We start from the raw sequence: 18,591 nt of genomic DNA, 5'->3' as shown, positions 1-18,591 counted from the left end.
AGTCAATCCTTATCTAGCCGTATTTTAATTTTCTCTGTAATTTTATTAAATAAACCAAAGACAATTATAATGGATAGGTTTAAATTTTTACTATATACTAAGTGACTATGACATTTCTTACCAGAGGCGATGAGAATTTTAACATGAAAAATAATTAAGTACTGAGAACATTTCAACCTCTCTTATTTTCCACTGAAGTAAAATTATAAAATTAGATTTTTATTTTAAAATAATTATTTTCTACCTTGTTCCCTGAACGCTCGCAAAATTTTGTAAAGAAGAATCCAGCTCTATTTTCTACGTACAAAGACTGCAACAAATTTTCCATGTCAAATCCTCCCAAGGCACTAACATCTGACGTGGTTTTCACCTAGATAACAAAAGAGAAGTCCATTACCCACTCAGATACATTGTAATTTTTTTTATGGAATTGGACAACAACAGTTTCATAAATTCTGCCAGGCTGTCATTTCCCCACTGGACTATTTTATTTTCTTTTTGTACCATATATGTAATTAATGCTGTACGTTTGCATCTGACTGTCATATAAGAATCATTTATGGAGTCAACTACAGCTTGGCTCCATAAACCAATCTGACTTCTAACTTAATGTTGAAGTGACTCCCCACCCTCAATTATTTTCATGTTTCAGGCACAATGATACCATTTTAAGAGTTCTCCAAATCTCTGTTGGTGGCCTCTTTCCTACATATTTACTGTTTTTAGCCTTGAGGTGCTGCTATTATAGTTCCAAGAGGATTATAAAAAGAACTATCTTCAAGGCCTCTCAGTGCTGCTCATTAACGTTCCTTAGGTAGCCCCTCTTTGGACAGTCTCACCCGACAAGGTCATGGCCTGTAGAGTGTAAATGGTAGTATAAGTTCTCATAAAATTTTGCTGTTTAGGGGCTTTTCTGCCAACAATGCTGGCAACTCTAATACCATTCTTGAAAAACAGAATTGCTGGCTCTTTCTTCGAGCCCAAGAGAGACTTCAGAATACCCTTCAGAAAGGGTATCTGCTATTAACATGAACTCTTTACTGAAACTCAGACAACTTCTTTATAATCTTAAGATAACTGTGGCATGAATAATTCAGGGTCTAAGCAAAGTTCTTGCTTTCTCTGTCACAGTCTCTTTCTTTCTGCCTCTCTCTCCTGCTAAACAAATTTTGAGTTGAAAATTTAATGTTTTTATGATGTTTAACTGGCAGCATTGCAAAAAAAACCAAAAAAAAAAAACAAAAACAAAAAAAGCATGGATTTAGTAAAAAAAACAAAAAACAAAAAAAAAAAAACATTAACTGAGAGAAAAAGAGAGTTGTGTGCTTAGAATAAAATGAATAGTTATACAAAGTTATACCTAAGTGCTCAGACTGTATCTGGGTTGGGGTTTCTACCTAAAGTATAATCCTTTAGGAATGTGACATTTTTATCTAGAATGGGTGCATTAAATCCACCTTATAAGGGTAGCCATGCTCTGGAAATGCCCCATCTTTTAAAAATTCTAAACTTCTAAAACGTAACATCAAATTGTTAAAAATTTAATTAAAAAAAAAGTCAGAGGGTCTTATTTTGTGTCTGAAGTGTCATCATACCAAAATCAGAACGGTTGTTTCTGAAAACAGTAATCAATAGAGCGTATAAGAATATGGTACCACAAAAGGAAACACGTGGAAATTTTTGCATAAAAATCCTTTCTCAAGGAAAAAATAAATTTTGTTCCTTAGTAAAGAAAAAAAAATTACGGTAAATCAAGAAAAATTCTCTAAAATCAGAAGACAATTAGTTAAATGAGGAATCAGGTTAGCCAGTGTTCAAAATACGTACGTTAGCTTCTTCTGTGTAAGTATAGTTTCTTTCCAGCTGGGGTTTCAGGCATTCAGAAATGTCAGTAAAAGATGTTAAATGAATAATTTTGCTGCTTGACATGCACCTTGACCTAAATTAGAGATGAGAATCAATGGATCAACAAATATATTTTGAGCAACTTTGGTATACATGGAGCCCTAGTGGCACAGCGGTTAAGAGCTCAGGCTGCTAACCAAAAGGTCAACAGCTCAAATCCCCCAGCTGCTCCTTGGAAACTCTATTGGGTAGTTCTACTCTGGCCATAGGGTTGCTATGAGTCGGAATTGACTCAATGGCAACAGGCTTGGGCTTGGAATACATGGCATCAAATCTTTGGTATGCTTCTGAGCACTGTGAGATAATCAGAAAAAAAAAAAAAGTTGAAGAATCAGTTCCAGGCCTCAAGAAGGCAGATGAGACAACATGGTACACTTATACTGAAAGACAACTAGCTGAAGGAGTTCTAGAGAGCATATTACAGATAGCAATTACTGGAACAGATAAATACTATGAGAATGTAGGAATGAGAAGTCCCTTCAAGCTTTATGAGTAATTAAAGAAATGAGATTGTTCCTGACCCTGAAAAAATGAGTAGATTTATTCTGTATAAATAACTATCTATGGGGGAGAAAGTGGTTCTTTAGATGGGGAAAACAGGAATGAGTAAGATAGGTAGAGAAAGCCTTGTTTAAAAGACATAAGTTAGGCAATTTGCTTAGGGCAAGAGGAAACTAACAGGTGTATACTCTATACTACATGAGTCCCCGGGTGGTGCAAATGATTAAGCGCTCAACTACTAGCCAAAAGGTTGGTGGTTTGAACCCACCCAGAGGTGCTTTCAAAGACAGGTGTGAAGATCTGCTTCTGAAAGGTCACAGTCTTGAAAACCCTATGGAGTAGTTTTACTCTGCACACATGGCGTCACCATGAGTTGGAATCGACTCGACCACAACTAACAACAACATATGTTGTTGTTGTTAGGTGCCATCGAGTCAGCTCTGACTTACAGCAATCCTATGTACAACAGAACAAAACACTGCCTGGTCCTCCGCCATCCTCAAAATAATTGTTATGCTTGAGCCCATTGTTGCAGCCAGTGTGTCAATCCATCTCGTTGACGGTCTTCCTTTTTCGCTGACCCTCTACTTTACCAAGCATGATGTCCTCCAGGGACTGATCCCTCCTGATAATGTCCAAAGTATGTGAGAAGTAGTCTCACCATCCTTGCTTCTAAAGAGCATTCTGGATGTACTTCTTCCAAGACAGATTTTTTTGTTCTTCAGGCAGTCCATGGTATATTCAATATTCTTCGACAACACCACAATTCAAAGGTGTTAATTCTTCTTTGGTTTTCCTTATTCACTCTCCGGCTTTCACATGCATATGAGATGACTGAAAACACCATGGCTTGGGTCAGACACACCTTAGTCTTCAAGATGACACCTTTTCTTTTCAACACTTTAAAGAGGTCTTTTGCAGATTTGCCCAAAACAATGCATCGTTTGATTTCTTGACTGCTGCTTCCATGAGTGTTGATTGTGGATCCAAGTAAAATGAAATCCTTGACAAGTTCAATCTTTTCTCCATTTATCATGATGTTGTTTATTGGTCCAATTGTGAGGATTTTTGTACATAGCAAACACTGTGCTAAAAATAATTCATATTATCATACTTAATCCTCACACTAAGTGAAATTCATAGGGATCTGAATAAGATAGCTTGGGGTAAGATAATGGAAAACTTTGGTGTTAGACTAATGATTTTGGACATTATCTTTTTATATTTTTGTATTCAGTTCCTTTCCCATGTCTCACTGCAATTACTCTAAACCTTCTTTTCAAGCTCCCTATAACACGCTTGATCTACCTCGCCAATCCACTTCTAGCTCAATTGTCTTAGGCTGGGTTCTCTAGAGAAGCAAAACCAGTAAAGTGTATAAGTATATATATATAGAAAGATTTGTATCAAGGAAACAGCTCACACAACTGTAGAGGCTAGAACGTCCGAAGTCTGTGGATCAGGGTAGAGGCCTCTCCCAAGTCACAATGCCGCAGAAGCTGGCAAGTCCAAGATTGGAGGTCGGAGAGCAGGGCTTCTGCTCACAGGCTGTGCAGATCGACAAATCCCAAGTTCGGCAGATAAGCTGACAGCTCAAGTCCAAAGAACTGGAGATGAGATGACAGGAGGCAGCTGTAGGATCTAGAGACAGCAAAAAGCCAGAACATCTGCTTATATTCAGATGTGGGCCACACCCCTAAGGAGACTCCCTTTCATCTGACTGGCTACTCACAGTATATTCAATCATGGGAGTGATCACATTAAAACACTGAGAATCCTGGCCCAGCCAAGCTGACACACAATCTTAACCATCACAGTCTACCCCTTGTCAACTTGGCACATGTACACATCTCCTTAAACCATACATAATCTCTGAATAAAGACAATTAGAAAGTCATACTCGCGCCTAACATGATATAGCTAATACGCGTACAATCGAAAACTCACTAGCCCCGTTTACAGCTTATATTTTATAAGTAAAGGAAACAAAAATATTTGATGTACACATACAAAGAAGAAATACTCATAACAATTACAATCTCTGTTTCTGCAACTGGTCACTTGGCTGTAACTGGTATTTAGAACTACCTTCTTTCACCACCCACTCTGTATTCCCTTTGCCCTCAGCAAGCGCCTCGGCTGGTTGTGGTTCTTCGCCTCGTAGGGTGACCCAAACCTTCATTCCTGAAGGGTCTGGGTCATTAGTAGTCATGTCGGAATTAGGCTGCTGTAGTTTTCCATCAACTTTAATCACAGGGCATGGCAGTACTAAGAGATGCCCTGAGGAATCTCCTGCATTCCAGACATACTCTTCTTTACCTCCATTATGTAATATCAATCCGATTTCCTCTTGGTAATCAGGATCAATCACACCAGCTAGTATGGTAACTCCCTTCTTTGCCTTTTGATCCAGAGGCATAAGGAGCCCAAAGTGGCCATGTGGCATTCCAGTTCAATGGAATCAGTAATGTGTCTCCAGGTGGGAGTATTCCTCCCTTTGGAACTAAGACCTCTAGGCCTGCAGAGCATAACGTCGAGGGGACAGGAAGCAAAAATCTTGCAATTGGGTCACTAGGGGTAATAGTAAGTGGTGTCACCCCCATTTCCAACCCTTGATTCCTGGACCCGTGAATCCTGGTTATGGGAGAAACAGCACCATATATTGGACGCTGGTTTAAAGAATATACAGCCTCCTGGATAACACTGTCCCAACCCTGCAAGGTACTGCCACCTAGCTGGTGCCGTAACTGTGTCCTTAGAAGGTCATTCCATTGTTCTATCAAGCCAGCTGCTTCAGGATGATGGGGAACACAGTAAGACAAGTGAATTCCATGAGCATGGGCCCACTGCCGCACTTCATTTGCTGTGAAGTGAGTCCCTTGATCTGAGGCGATGCTGTTTGGGATACCATGACGGTGGATAAGGCATTCTGTAAGTCCACGGGTGGTAGTTTTGGCAGAAGCATTGCATGCAGGGAAGGCAAACCCATATCCAGAGTAAGTGTCTATTCCAGTAAGGACAAAACACTACCCTTTCCATGATGGAACTGGTCCAATGTAATCAATTTGCCACGAGGTTGCTGGCTGATCACCTCAAGGGATGGTGCCATATTGGGGACTCAGTGTTGGTCCCTGCTGCTGGCAGATTAGCCACTCAGCAGTGGCTGTGGCCAAGTCAGCTTTGGTGAGTGGAAGTCCATGCTGCTGGGCCCATTTATAACCTCCATCCCTGCCACCATGGCCACTTTGTTCATAAGCCCATTGAGCAATGACAGGAGTAGCTGGGGAAAGATGATGACTGGTTTCCACAGAACGTGTCATCCTATCCACTTGATTGTTAAAATCCTCCTTGCCTGAGGTCACCCTTTGGTGAGCATTCACATGTGTCACAAACATCTTCACTTCTTTGGCCCATTCGGAGAGGTCTATCTACATACCTCTTCCCCATAAATCCCTGTCTCCAGTTTTCCAATCATGTTCCTTCCAAGTCCCTGACCATCCAGCCAAACCACTGGCCACAGTCCATGAATCAGTATATAATTGCACATCTGGCCATTTCTCCTTCCAAGCAAAGTGAACAACCAGGTGCACTGCTCAAAGTTCTGCCCATTGAGAGGATTTCCCTTCACCACTGTCCTTCAGGGAGGTCTCAGAAAGGGGCTGTAGTGCTGATGCAGTCCACTTTTGAGTGGCGCCTGCATATCACGCAGAACCATCTGTAAACCAGGGACGAATTTTCTCTTCTTCAGTCAACTGATCATAAGGAACTCCCTATGAGGTCATAGGTGCAGACTGGGAGATGGAAGGTAATGTGACAGGAGTGGAGACCATGGGCATTCGGGCCACTTTCTCATGCAACTTACTTATGCCTTCAGGTCCTGCTCCGGCCCGATCTTGAATATACCATTTCCATTTAATGATGGAGTGCTGCTGTGCAAGCCCAACTTTATGGTTCTGTGGGTCAGACTACACCCAGTTCATGATGGGCAGCTCAGGTCTCGAGGTGACTTGGTGTCCCATGGTTAAGCATTCAGTCTCTACTAAGGCCCAGTAACAAGCCAAAAGTTGTTTCTCAAAAGGAGAGTAGTTATCTGCAGATGATGGCAGAGCTTTACTCCAAAATCCTTAGGGTCTGTGCTGATTCACTGATAGGGGCCTGCCAGAGACTCCAAACAGCATCTCTATCTGCCACTGACACTTCAAGCACCATTGGATCAGCTGGATCATATGGTCCAAGTGGCAGAGCAGCTTGCACAGCAGCCTGAACCTGTTGCAGAGCCTTCTCTTGTTCTGGTCCCCACTCAAAACTACCAGCTTTTTGAGTCACTTGGTAAACAGGCAGGAGTAGCACACCCAAATGAGGAATATGTTGCCTCCAAAATCCAAAGAGGCCCACTAGATGTCGTGCCCCCTTTTAGTTGTGGGAGCAGCAAGATGCAATAACTTATCCTTCACTTTAGAAGCAATGTCTCAACATGCCCCACACCACTGGACCCCTAGAAATTTCATGCAAGTGGAAGATGCCTGAATTTTTGTGGAATTAATCTCCCACCCTCTAGCACACAAATGTTTTACCAATAAGTCCAGAGTCAGTGACACTTCTTCCTTACTAGGTCCAATCAGCATAATGTCATCAATGTAATGGACCAGTGTGACGACGTCTTGTGGAAGGGAAAGGCGATCAAGGTCCCTGCGGACTAAATTATGACATAGGGCTGAAGAGTTAATGTAGCCCTGAGGTAGGCAAGTGAAGGTGTATTGTTGGCCTTGCCAGCTGAAGGCAAACTGCTTCTGGTGGTCCTTTGAAACACATATGGAGAAAAAGGCATTAGCCAGATCAACAGCTGCATACCAGGTACCAGGAGATGTATTAATTTGCTCAAGCAGTGAAACTACATCTGGAACAGCAACTGGAGTCACCACCTGGTTAAGTTTTCGATAATCTACTGTCATTCTCCAAGATCCATCTGTTTTTTACACAGGCCAAATAGGCGACTTGAATGGGGATGTGGTGGGAGTCACCACCCCTGCATCCTTCAAGTCCTTGATGGTGGCAGTAATCTCTGCAATCCCTCCAGGAATGCGATATTGCTTTTGGTTTACTATTTTCCTACGTAGGGGCAGTTCTAATGGCTTCCACTTGGCTTTTCCTACCATAACAGCCCTTACTCTGTTTGTCAGGGATCCAATGTGGGGTTCTGACAGTTGCTGAGTATATCTAGTCCAATTATGCATTCTGGAACTGGGGAAATCACTACGGGATGGGTTCAGGGACCCACTGGACCTACTGTGAGATGGACATGAGCCAAGACTCCGTTAATAACCTGACCTCCATATGCCCCCACTCTGACTGGTGGTCCACAGTGACGTTTTGGGTCTCCTGGAATTAGTGTCAGCTCAGAGCCAGTATCCAGTAATCCCCGAAAAGTCTGATTATTTCCTTTTCCCCAATGAACAGTCACTCTCGTAAAAGGCCTTAGATCCCTTTGGGGAAGGCTGGGAGAAAGATCAACAGTAAAAATTTTTGGTAGTGAATTGGAGTCTTTCCTCAAGGGGACCCAGCCTCCCCTTCATTCAAGGGGTTGTGGGTCTTTAAACTCGCTCAAATCTGGGGATTGATTGAGGGACCGTGACTCTATTCTGGCGATTCGAGTTAGACTGCTGTTCACCTGACCTAGAATTCATCCTTTTGTATAGATTAAATAAATCTTTAGTAGATTTCCTATCTATTTCACTCCTAGGAACACCATGACTAAGCAGCCAAGGCCATAAATTCATACAAGTCAGACTATTCTGATTACTGCTTTGACTCCTCTGTCCATTACTGTAACCATGCCCACCTTGTCTTTGTCAATTGAGTGCAGCCACTTGGCCCCTACTACCACAGGGTCCAATCAGCCCCATTGTAGTTAGGTGTCTTAATTCAGTTAGGGCAGTTCCCACTGTCAAATCTGACTTACATAAGATGGCAATCACAGCAGTCTTCAAGGATACTGGAGCTCCCTTCACAAATTTGTTCCTCACAGTTGTGGTAAAATGTGTGTCCTCTGGACACTCCATGTGTGAGTCTGTGGGTCTAATTTGATAAATCCACTCTAGCATGCCAATTCCCCTAAGCCTTTGGATAGCTTCTTCTATAGTATACCAAGGCAGGTCTGGTACTTCAACTCGATTTAGTGTCGGCACCCTCGTAATCTATGCTTCAGCAACCCAACCAAATAAACTATTAGATCTTTTCCTAACTTCTCTAGCTGAAACATTGAATGAACAATCTGGGCTTAGTGGACCCATATCAATAAACTCAGACTGATCCATCTTTATGTTCCTTGCACCATTATCCCACACCCTTAATAGCCATTCCCGCACATATTCCCCACGTTTCTGTTTGCACATATTAGAAAAGTCAAGTAGTTCTTTTGGAGTGTAGCATACCTCCTCCTGGGTCACACTTTGTACTTCACCTTTTGGGGATCGCTGGGACTTAAGCTTAATTATAGGTCTAGAAGCTAGAATCAGTAGTATGGAATTGTTTTGAGAACATTCAGCATTATCTCATACAGCATCTATCTCAGGCGATGTTCCAGGCAATGACTCAAGCAAGTACTCTTTAGAGACAGCTGGGCTAGGGCTAATCTCATTAGACGAGCGTGGAGGGGCTAATGGTTTTTCTGGGCAGGGTGGTTTAGCAGACAAGCATGAAGTAATCTCTTCAGATGGGACTAGTTCTGCTGGCAGGAGTGATTCAATGGAATTTACAGGTTCAGTGTCCCCAGCTTCCCGATTATCTGCCCATATGTCCCCATCCCAAGTCTCAGGATCCCATCTCTTCCCAATCAATGCCCTTACTTTAACTTTAGACACCTCTGGAGGTTTGCAATTGAGCTCACTTTGTAATTAGCCACTCATACAATAAGACTCTGGGTTTGGTTTTCAGCAATTTCAGCTCTTTTACTACAAGAAATAAGGCTTTCTTTCAAAGCACAAGTGGAAGCCTTGAGGTCATGTATGCAGCACTTGAGCCTTGACTCTGAAGCCCTAAGCGCATCTCTTTCCTTCACCAGTTTGTCTAGCAAAAGTAGGACAAACCAACCAGCTTCCTTATACTTCTCATTCTGACACAGCTGTAGAAAGATATCACACATGTGTTCACCCTGAGCCTCGCCTTTCATCAATGCCTGATCTACCGGTGGTATTTTGCTTATTTGTATCACCACCTTGCTCCATGGACTAGCAGTGACCTCTTTACTGCCGGAAGCAGAGTCATCAACATCTTTAAGACTAACCAGACTTGAGAACCAATTTAGAAAACTCATCCTTACAGTTTTGTTTCTCTAGAACCACTCCTGGTACCAAATGTCTTAGGCTGGGTTCTCTAGAGAAGCAAAACCAGTAGTGTATAAATATATATATAGAGAGATTTAGATCAAGGAAACAGCTCACGCAATTGTAGCGGCTAGAGGGTCCCATGTCTGCAGATCAGGGTAGAGGCCTCTCCCAAGTCACACAGCTGCAGAAGCTAGCAAGCCCAAGATCAGCAGGTCCGAGAGCAGGGCTTCCACTCACAGGCTGTGCAGATCAATGAATCCCAAGTTCGGCAGATAAGCTGACAGCTCAAGTCCCAAGAACTGGAGATGAGATAACAGGAGGCAGCCGCAGGATCCAGAGAGAGCAAAAAGCCAGGAAGTCTGCTTATATTCAGATGCGGGCCACACCCCCAAGGAGACTCCCTTTCATCTGATTGGTACTCACAGTATATTCAATCATGGTAGTGATCACATTAAAATACTGAGAATCATGGCCCAGGCAAGCTGACACACAATCTTAACCATCACACTAATCTACCAGCAGATTAATTTGCAGTTTCTCCTCACATAAAATTTAGGTACATACTTCAGTTTCCAGTCTACCATGTAGCAGACAATGTTGATTGGTTGGCTAACCCAACACCCGTTCCAATGACATACTCTTGTACCTAGCACCACTGTGATTCTGGAAAAGCTAAATATTTACTTTCAACACTCGCTTGTATGGAAGGATAGTCATGTGACACAGTGTGGCTAATGAGATAAAAAAGGAAGTCTGCTGGGAACTTCTAAGAAAGCTTTCTTTCATGAAAAAGGGGAGAGGATTAATGGAAATTGGCCATTCCCCTTCCTTCTGTCTTGAAAGCCAGACTCCTGGAGCCACAACATCACTCACTATGAGGGAATGGCCATGAGCATCACAAAGATTCAGACTCTAATACTTCTGATCAATTGAACCAATATTGGCAGTTGCCTACCCTCAGATTTCTTGTTACGTAAGAAAAATAAACCTGATTTGTTAGTTAGGTTGTCTGTTACTTACACCTGAAAACATTAATAAATGTTCTACCAACAAACATCCACCTACATTCATCCTTACTTTTTTTCATCTTGTCTCATTTCATCTCCTGTCCAAGGTTAATTTCTTTCTCTTGGCTCTTGAGCCCTTCTATCTAGCCTCCTTTGAAAATGTCCTTCTTTCTCTCTCTTGTATCTTCAACTTCTCCCTTTCCACTGGATCCTACCCTAAGCATATCAATGGGCTCAAGTTTCCTCCACTTTAAAAATATCCTTCCCAACGAAAATTAAAATACAACGTGCTAAAATGTATAGGATACAGCTAAAGCAGCGTTTAGGAGACATTTAGAGCTGTAAACACCTATATAAGAAAAGGAAAAGCTCTCAATTCAGTAACCTAAACTTCCATCTTAAGAATTTAAAAAAAAAAACAACGAAACCTAAAGCTAGTGGAAGGAAATGATAAGGATCGGAGCAGAAATAAATGAAATACCCAAGAGACAGAATGGGCAACATAAACCAGAGACTTCATCAGCCTGAGACCAGAAGAACTAGATGGTACCTGGCTACCACCAATGAATGTCCTGACAGGGAACACAACAGAGGGTCCCTGATGGAGCAGTAGAACGAAGGGATGCAGAACTCAAATTCTAGTAAGAAGACCAGACTTAATGGTCTGACTAAGACTGGAGGCGCCCCAGAAAGCACGGCCCCTGGTCTCTCTATCACCCCAGAACTAAAACAATTTCCGAGGCCAACTCTTCAGACAGGGATTGGACTGGACTGTGGGACATAAAGTGATACTCGTGAAGAATGTGCCTCTTAGACAAGTAGATATGAGACCAAAGGTGCGGCTTCTGTCCAGAGGTTAGAGGGGAAGGCAGAGAGAGTAAGGAGCTGGTTGAATGTTCATGGGGAACCAGGGGCGGAGGGGGGGAGCATGCTGTCGCAGAATGGGTGAGTGGTTGGGGTCTCATAACAAGGTATGTTAAAAAAAAAAATTCTGTATGGGAGACTTAACTTGAAATGTAAACTTTATTTAACTACATCAATTAAAAAAAAAGAAAAAAAAAGATTTCCTCTTTGACTAACTGCAGTCGCAATAAATAATGCATTACAGATTAAGAAAAAAAAAGAAGTAAATGAAACAGAAATAGAACAACAGAGAAAATTAATGAAACCAAAAGTTGGTTCTTTGGAAAGATCAACAAAATTGACAAACCTTTAGCTAAACTGACCAAGAAAAAGAGAAAGAAGGCTAAAAAAAAATCTAAACCCACTGCCGTTGAGTCGATTTCGACTCATCCTACTGTACAGGACAGAGTAGGACTGCCCCATAGCGTTTCCAAGGAGCAGCTGGTGGATTCGAACTGCCAACCGTTGGTTAGCAGCCAAGCTCTTAACCACTGTGCCATCAAGGCTCCAGAAAGAAGACTAAAACTACTTAAATTAGGGATAAAAGAGACATATTGCCAACCCTAAAGATATTAAAAGGATTATAAAAAATACTGTGAACAACTGTATGCCAAAAAAAGGAGATAATTTAGATGAAATAAACAAATTCCTAGAAAGACACAAATTACCAAAACTGACTCAAAAAGAACCAGAAGCTGAATAGACCTATAACAAGAAAAGAGATTCAATAATTAAAAAAACTTCCCACAAAGAAAGGTCTGGATCCAGACGGCTTCATCGGTGAATTCTACCAAATAGTTAAAAGAAGAATTAATACCAGTACTTCCCAAACTCTTCCAAAAAAAAAAAGAAGAAGACGAGGATACAAAATAAACATATAAAAATCAATTGTATTTTTATATGCTAGCAATGAATAATCCAAAAATGAAATTAAGAAAACATTTCCATTCACAGCAGCATCAAAAAGAATAAAATACTTAGGAATAACTTTCATAAAAATACTTTCCCCTAACCTCAGTGACTTTTAACTATTATTCCAGCTCACTGCAAATCTTCATATCCATTTTTTAAAAGAGTAGTCTATGGAGTACTACTCGGCAATAAAAAGGAACAAATTACCTCAAGAGAACTATGCAGAATGAAAAAAGAGGCCAATCTCAAATGGTTGCATACTACACAGTTCCATTAATACAGCATTCTTGAAATGACAAAATTATAGAGATGGAGAACAAATTAGTGGTTGAACAAGGGTTAGGCAAGGGGAAAGGGTAGCTGTGGCTATAAAATGGTAGCATGAGAGATGCTTATTATGAAACTTTTCTGTATCTTAACTGGTGGTAGTCACATGGAAGTGCACTTGTGATAAAACTGCATAGAACTAAACACACACACACACACACACATGCAGATATGAGTTCATGTAAAACCAGTGAAATCTGAGAAAGGTAGGATGGACTATATATAAATGTCAATTTCCCAGTTGTGATACTATACTATAATTATGCAAGGTATTACCATTGGGGGATACTAGATGAAGGATACATGAAGTCTCTCTGTATTATTTCTTACAATTACATGTGAATCTACAATCACCTCAAAACAAAAAGCTAAAAGAGCAGTCTATACTAATTAGTTCCTCTTCACCTTCAATGTATTCTTTCAGCTACTGTCATCTGGCTTCTGACTCTTGAAATCTGTCTTTATAACCTTATCAATAACCTAGTCATTGACAAATATAAAGAACACTTATAATCACTATCTTGACTACTTTGCACCATTAAATATTCTCTCGAAATTCTCTCTTCCTTTGGCTTTCATGACAGCACTCTTTCCTATATATACATCTCCAATCTCTCAGATTATTCCTTCTTGGCTTTCTTTTCTGGCTCCTTATTCTCTTCCTTTATTGTAAATCCTAATATTTACTTCTTACTCAATACTACTCATTTTATACTACTCTTTCTCTCTCAAGATCATTTAATCCCTGCCCACAGCTTCAACTACTCCCTAAAGTATAATGCTTCCAAATATTTTTCTTCATAGCTGATCTTTCTCCGGGCTCCAGACTTGTATTTTAGCTGTTTTTGACATGTATATTCCAATGTAGGTTTTTCTGCAATTTTTTTTCATTGAGATATAATTCATATAACATAAAATTCATGTTGGCAAGGATGTGGAGAAATTGGAACCCAACGTAGTTTTATTTCATCCCTCCTAGATCCCTCAATAGGCTCCACATTCATTAATTCAACAAATATTAATCAAACACAGAAACTGTACTAAACACTAGAGCATTCATCTCGGCAGTGCCCCAAACTGCTTCCTCCATTATCTACCTCCTCCATCTTTGCTTTTCCTCCTTCTAACAACAGCCAGTTCAAAGGAAGTAATATAAAAATAGTTCTTAAACGTTAAAAAAAAGTTCTATTTGATCGAAATTGTAAAATACCATTTTAAAAACCTATCTGACTAGCAAAGGTAAAGCTTGAACATATACTACTGTATTGGCAATAATGTGATAAACAGGCACTTTCATGCATACTGATGGAAGTATAAATTGATACAACTTCTACAAAAGACTATTTGGCAATATCTGGAAAAATTTTAAAAGTACATGGACTTTGACCCAGAAATTTTGCTTTTTAGGAATTTATCCTTTTGTTATTGTTGTTAGTTGCCATCGAGTCGACTCCGACTCATGACCTTACATATAATAAAGAAAACATTGCCAGATCCTGCACTATTTTCATGACCATTACTGTGTTTGAGTCCATTGTTTCAGCCACTGGGTCAATCCATCTCAGTAAGCTCCTTCCTCATCCTCACCCACCCTCCACTTTACCAACCATGATGTCCTTTTCTCACAATTGGTCTTTCCTGATGATGTGTCCAAAGTAAGCAAGCTGAAGTTTCATCATCCTCGCTTCTAAGGAGCATCTGGTTGTATTTCTTCTAAGACTGATTTGTTCGTTCTCTTGGCAGTTCATGTAATATTCAAATTCTTTGCCAACACCGCAATTCAAATGCATCAATTCTTCTTCTGTCTTCTTTTTTCACTGTCCATCTTTCGCATTCATATAACCAAAAAAAAGAAAAAACCAAACCCGTTGCTGTTGAATCAATTCCAACTCCTAGCAACCCTATAGGACGGAGTAGAACTACCCCCATAGGGTTTCCAAGGAGTGCGTGGTGGATTCAAACTGCCAACCTTTTGATTAGCAGCCAAGTGCTTAACCACTCCACCACCAGGGCTCCATAAGGCAATTGAAAAGACCTTGGCTTGGTTAAGGCACACCTTAGCCATCAAAGTGATATCCTTGCTTTTTAAAACTTTAAAGAGGTCTTTTGCAGACCTGTCCGATACAACATGTAGTTTAATTTCTTGATGGTTGCTTCCATGGATATTAATTGTTGGTCTAAGTAGAATAAAATCACCGATACTTCAATTTTTCTCCATTTATCATGATGTTTATTGGTCCAGTTGTGAAGATTTTCATTTTCTTCACATGCAGGTGTAATCCACACTAAAGACTGTGTAGTGTTTGACCTTCATTAGTAAGTGCTTCCAGTTGTCTTTATTTTGAGCAAAGAAGGTTGTGTCATCTGCTTCTACAGACACAGTAACATACGTGAAATATATCAAGTGTACAAGAATACCCATTGCAATGTTGTTTGTAATAAAAAAAAGTTAGGAACAATTCCCATGTCCATCAATAGAGTATAAATACAAAGTTTGGTATAAAATGAAAGATAACTAGATGTAAGAGGAGACAAGACAGTAAGAACAAGAATCAATAGAAAAAATAAATTATGGTATATTTACCAACAGAGTAAATTACAAAAAAAAAAAAAAAAATTGTTGTTGAGTCAATTCTGACTCATAGTGACCCTATATGACAGAGTAGAACTGCCCCACAGGTATACAGAATAATATTCAAAAACCTTACTGTGGTCTACACAGACCATGGACTCATCTACTCTGAGACCAGAAGTACTAGGTGGTGCCCAGTTTTCACTACTGATCATGCTGATCATGGCCACAATAGATGAATACTGATAGAATGGGAGAAAATTTTGGAACAGAACTCAAATTCTTAAAAAGTCCAGAATTACTGGACCAGTTGAGACTAGAGGACTCCCCAAGACTATTGTCCAGATACTCTTTAAATCTTGAACAGAAACTATCTCATGAGGTCCCCTTTTAAGCTATATAACAGACTGTCGTACAAAATAAAGACTATCACCCATGAGTAGCACACTTCTTTAAAAAATTATCTATATGAAACCAAAAGGTCAATAATTACTTTTTTTTAAAAATGAGAAGGTAAAGGGGCAGGGAAATGAGATTACTGGAAATGGAACAACCAAAACAAAAATAATGAGAATGTTCACACACCGTGAAGAATGTAACCAATGTCACTGAACAATGTGTGCAGAAATTGTTGAATGGGAACCTAATCTGTTGTGTAAACTTTCACCGAAAACATAATAAAATCTTATGAGGGGAAAAAAAACCTTACCGTGACAAATAAGAAATTTCATAATGTGAACCCTGTTTATCTTTTCAGCCTATCTCTTGCCTTTTCCCTGCAATACCCTATACTTTAGCCGTATCAAACGATATATACTTTTCAAAACTCAATTTTTCTCTTGCCTCATGCCTACATATCTTTTCATTTCTTTTATCACCTGAAAAATGAGGATAATGCCTTCTTAACGAGGATAGAGTAAGAATTAACTGATATAATGCAAGCAAAGTGTCCACCTTATAAAAGCTCAATTACTGCTACTTTCGGAAATGGCAGACAGAGTAATTTGGACCAAATATCCCATTGAGAACAACCAGATAAACTTAAAAAAATATTTTTAATCTGCTTGAAGACATCTGAGTGCTAATAATGTACTCAAGAATTATTAGGTCAAAATCCAGAGGACAAAATTTCACAGAGGTGACTGCAGCATTTGAAGCTGCTTTCTGGGTGTTTGCTGATATTGAAGAGCATCTAGTAAACTGTGAAGCATGTTTACAGAGTCAATGGCCCTGGTAAATTTCCAAACTTTCAGTTAGGGCCCCCAAGGGATGTACACTAGTATTAAAGGCATACTGGAAGTAAACAAATCTTTGAAAACACTATAGCATAACTTTGAGTCATTTAGCTGGCACACAAAAAGCCCTGGAAGTGGATTAATATTATTCTAGATTACTAGTGCTTGAGTTGTCTAGCAAAACCAGAGGGGGGAAAATATCTTCTGGAAAAAGATAATGTCAACCTAAGCCTCAAATAAATACTACAAACAATGATTCGAATGTAAGATCTCACATAAAATAAAGAAAATCAGACATAAGAGCCGACAGACAACAAGAACAAAAACAGAACAATGGAAAGAATCATAGGAGCTCCAGATATAGAAAATGTCAGACACAGACTTTAAACAACTATGATCAAGGTGATAAAATAAAAGACTGAGAATTTTAGCAGAGAACTACACACTATAAAATATGACATAACAAATCTGAAAAGGAATCAAAACAAAATTCTAGAAAAGAAAAAAATGCAACAACTGAAATTGCGAATTAAATGGAGAAAATTAACAGTAGATGAGATATAGCTGAAGAGAGAAACAGTGAACTGGAAGATAAATCAAATGAAAATACCCAGAATAAAGCATGAAGAAACAAATGACAGAATACAGAAGACAGGGTATTAGAGGATAAATTGAGAAGGTCTAACATACATTTAATTGGAGACTGAGAATGAGAGAAGAGAAAAATTGGGGTAGAAACAATATTGAAGAGATAATAGCTGAGAATTTCCAAAACCAATGAAACACATCAAAGCCACAGATGTAATAACCTCAAATGGATTAATAAAATGAAACCCACATCTAAATATATCAGAGTAAAACTACAAAAAATGAAATGCAAAGATACTTTTAAAGCAGCTATAGAAAAAGACATATTATCTTCAAAAGAAAAACAATTAGCCTGACAGGTAATATCTCAACCATTACAATGAAAGCTAGAACAGAATGATACATTCGAAGTGACAAAAAAAAAGTTACCAATCTTTAATTATATACCCTGCAAAAAATATCATTTAAGAATGAACTCAAATACAATATGGATCAACTCTGAAAACATTATGCTAAGTGAAAGAAGCCAGACACAAAAGGCCACATATTGTATGATTATGTTTATGAAATATCCAGAATACACAAATGTATAGAAACAGAAAGTAGATTAGTGGTTGCTAGAGGCTGAGAAATACGGAGTGATTGCTAATGGGTATGAGGTTTCTTTTTTGGAGTGATGAAAATATCCTAGAATTAGATAACAGAGAAGGTTGCACAACTTTGTGAATATACTAAAAAGTACTGAACTGTACACTTTAAAATAGTTAAAATGGTGACTCTTATGTTACATGAATTTTTTTCTCAGTAAGAAAAGAATGAAGGTGAACTGATAAGTTATTAAACAAAGAACTATTCAAAAGCAGACCCACACCAAAGTTAATAGCAAAGGATATTCTTCAGGCTGAAGGAAAATAATCCCAGTTGAAATAAAGAACAATGAAAAGGGTAAATATGTGGGCAAACCTAAATGAATAAAATAATACACTGTATTAAACAATGACAATATTCTTGAGTCTTTTGAGTTCTCAAGTTTGAGAAACACTGAATAGAATCAAATAAGAAATGGAGGGGTATCTTCTTAGAGAAGTTTTTTTTATTGTAGAGCTCAAAGATTCTACAGTCTTTGAGGCTGGAAATCAGAGGCTGCAGATGACAGGTACCACTTCTTTTAAAATCACTACTCTGGAGGTCTAACCTAATTTAAAGCATGCATAGGAAACATAAGCCTCTAATACAAATCACTGAAATATAAGAACTCACATTAAAAAAATCAACTTTAACTTTTCCATTTCTATTTAATTTTTAAATTCTTTAAA

At 39.3% G+C, this 18,591-nt stretch overlaps 1 protein-coding gene across 1 annotated transcript in view; it reads right to left on the bottom strand.

The window, feature by feature from the left end:
• RGS22 (regulator of G protein signaling 22) overlaps window positions 1-18,591 on the bottom strand; it is a 155,862-nt gene that overhangs the window by 70,690 nt on the left and 66,581 nt on the right. The window contains exons 10-11 of the mRNA XM_023726043.1: window positions 1,828-1,939; window positions 245-370 (exon numbers count right to left, since the gene is read on the bottom strand). Coding sequence (XP_023581811.1) covers window positions 245-370; window positions 1,828-1,939 — 238 coding nt within the window. The remainder of the gene's footprint in view (window positions 1-244; window positions 371-1,827; window positions 1,940-18,591) is intronic.

The sequence above is a fragment of the Trichechus manatus genome, unplaced genomic scaffold, assembly GCF_000243295.1.
Source record: "Trichechus manatus latirostris isolate Lorelei unplaced genomic scaffold, TriManLat1.0 scaffold00009, whole genome shotgun sequence".
Classification (NCBI taxonomy): domain Eukaryota; kingdom Metazoa; phylum Chordata; class Mammalia; order Sirenia; family Trichechidae; genus Trichechus; species Trichechus manatus.
This window is presented reverse-complemented; position numbering and strand designations above follow the sequence as displayed.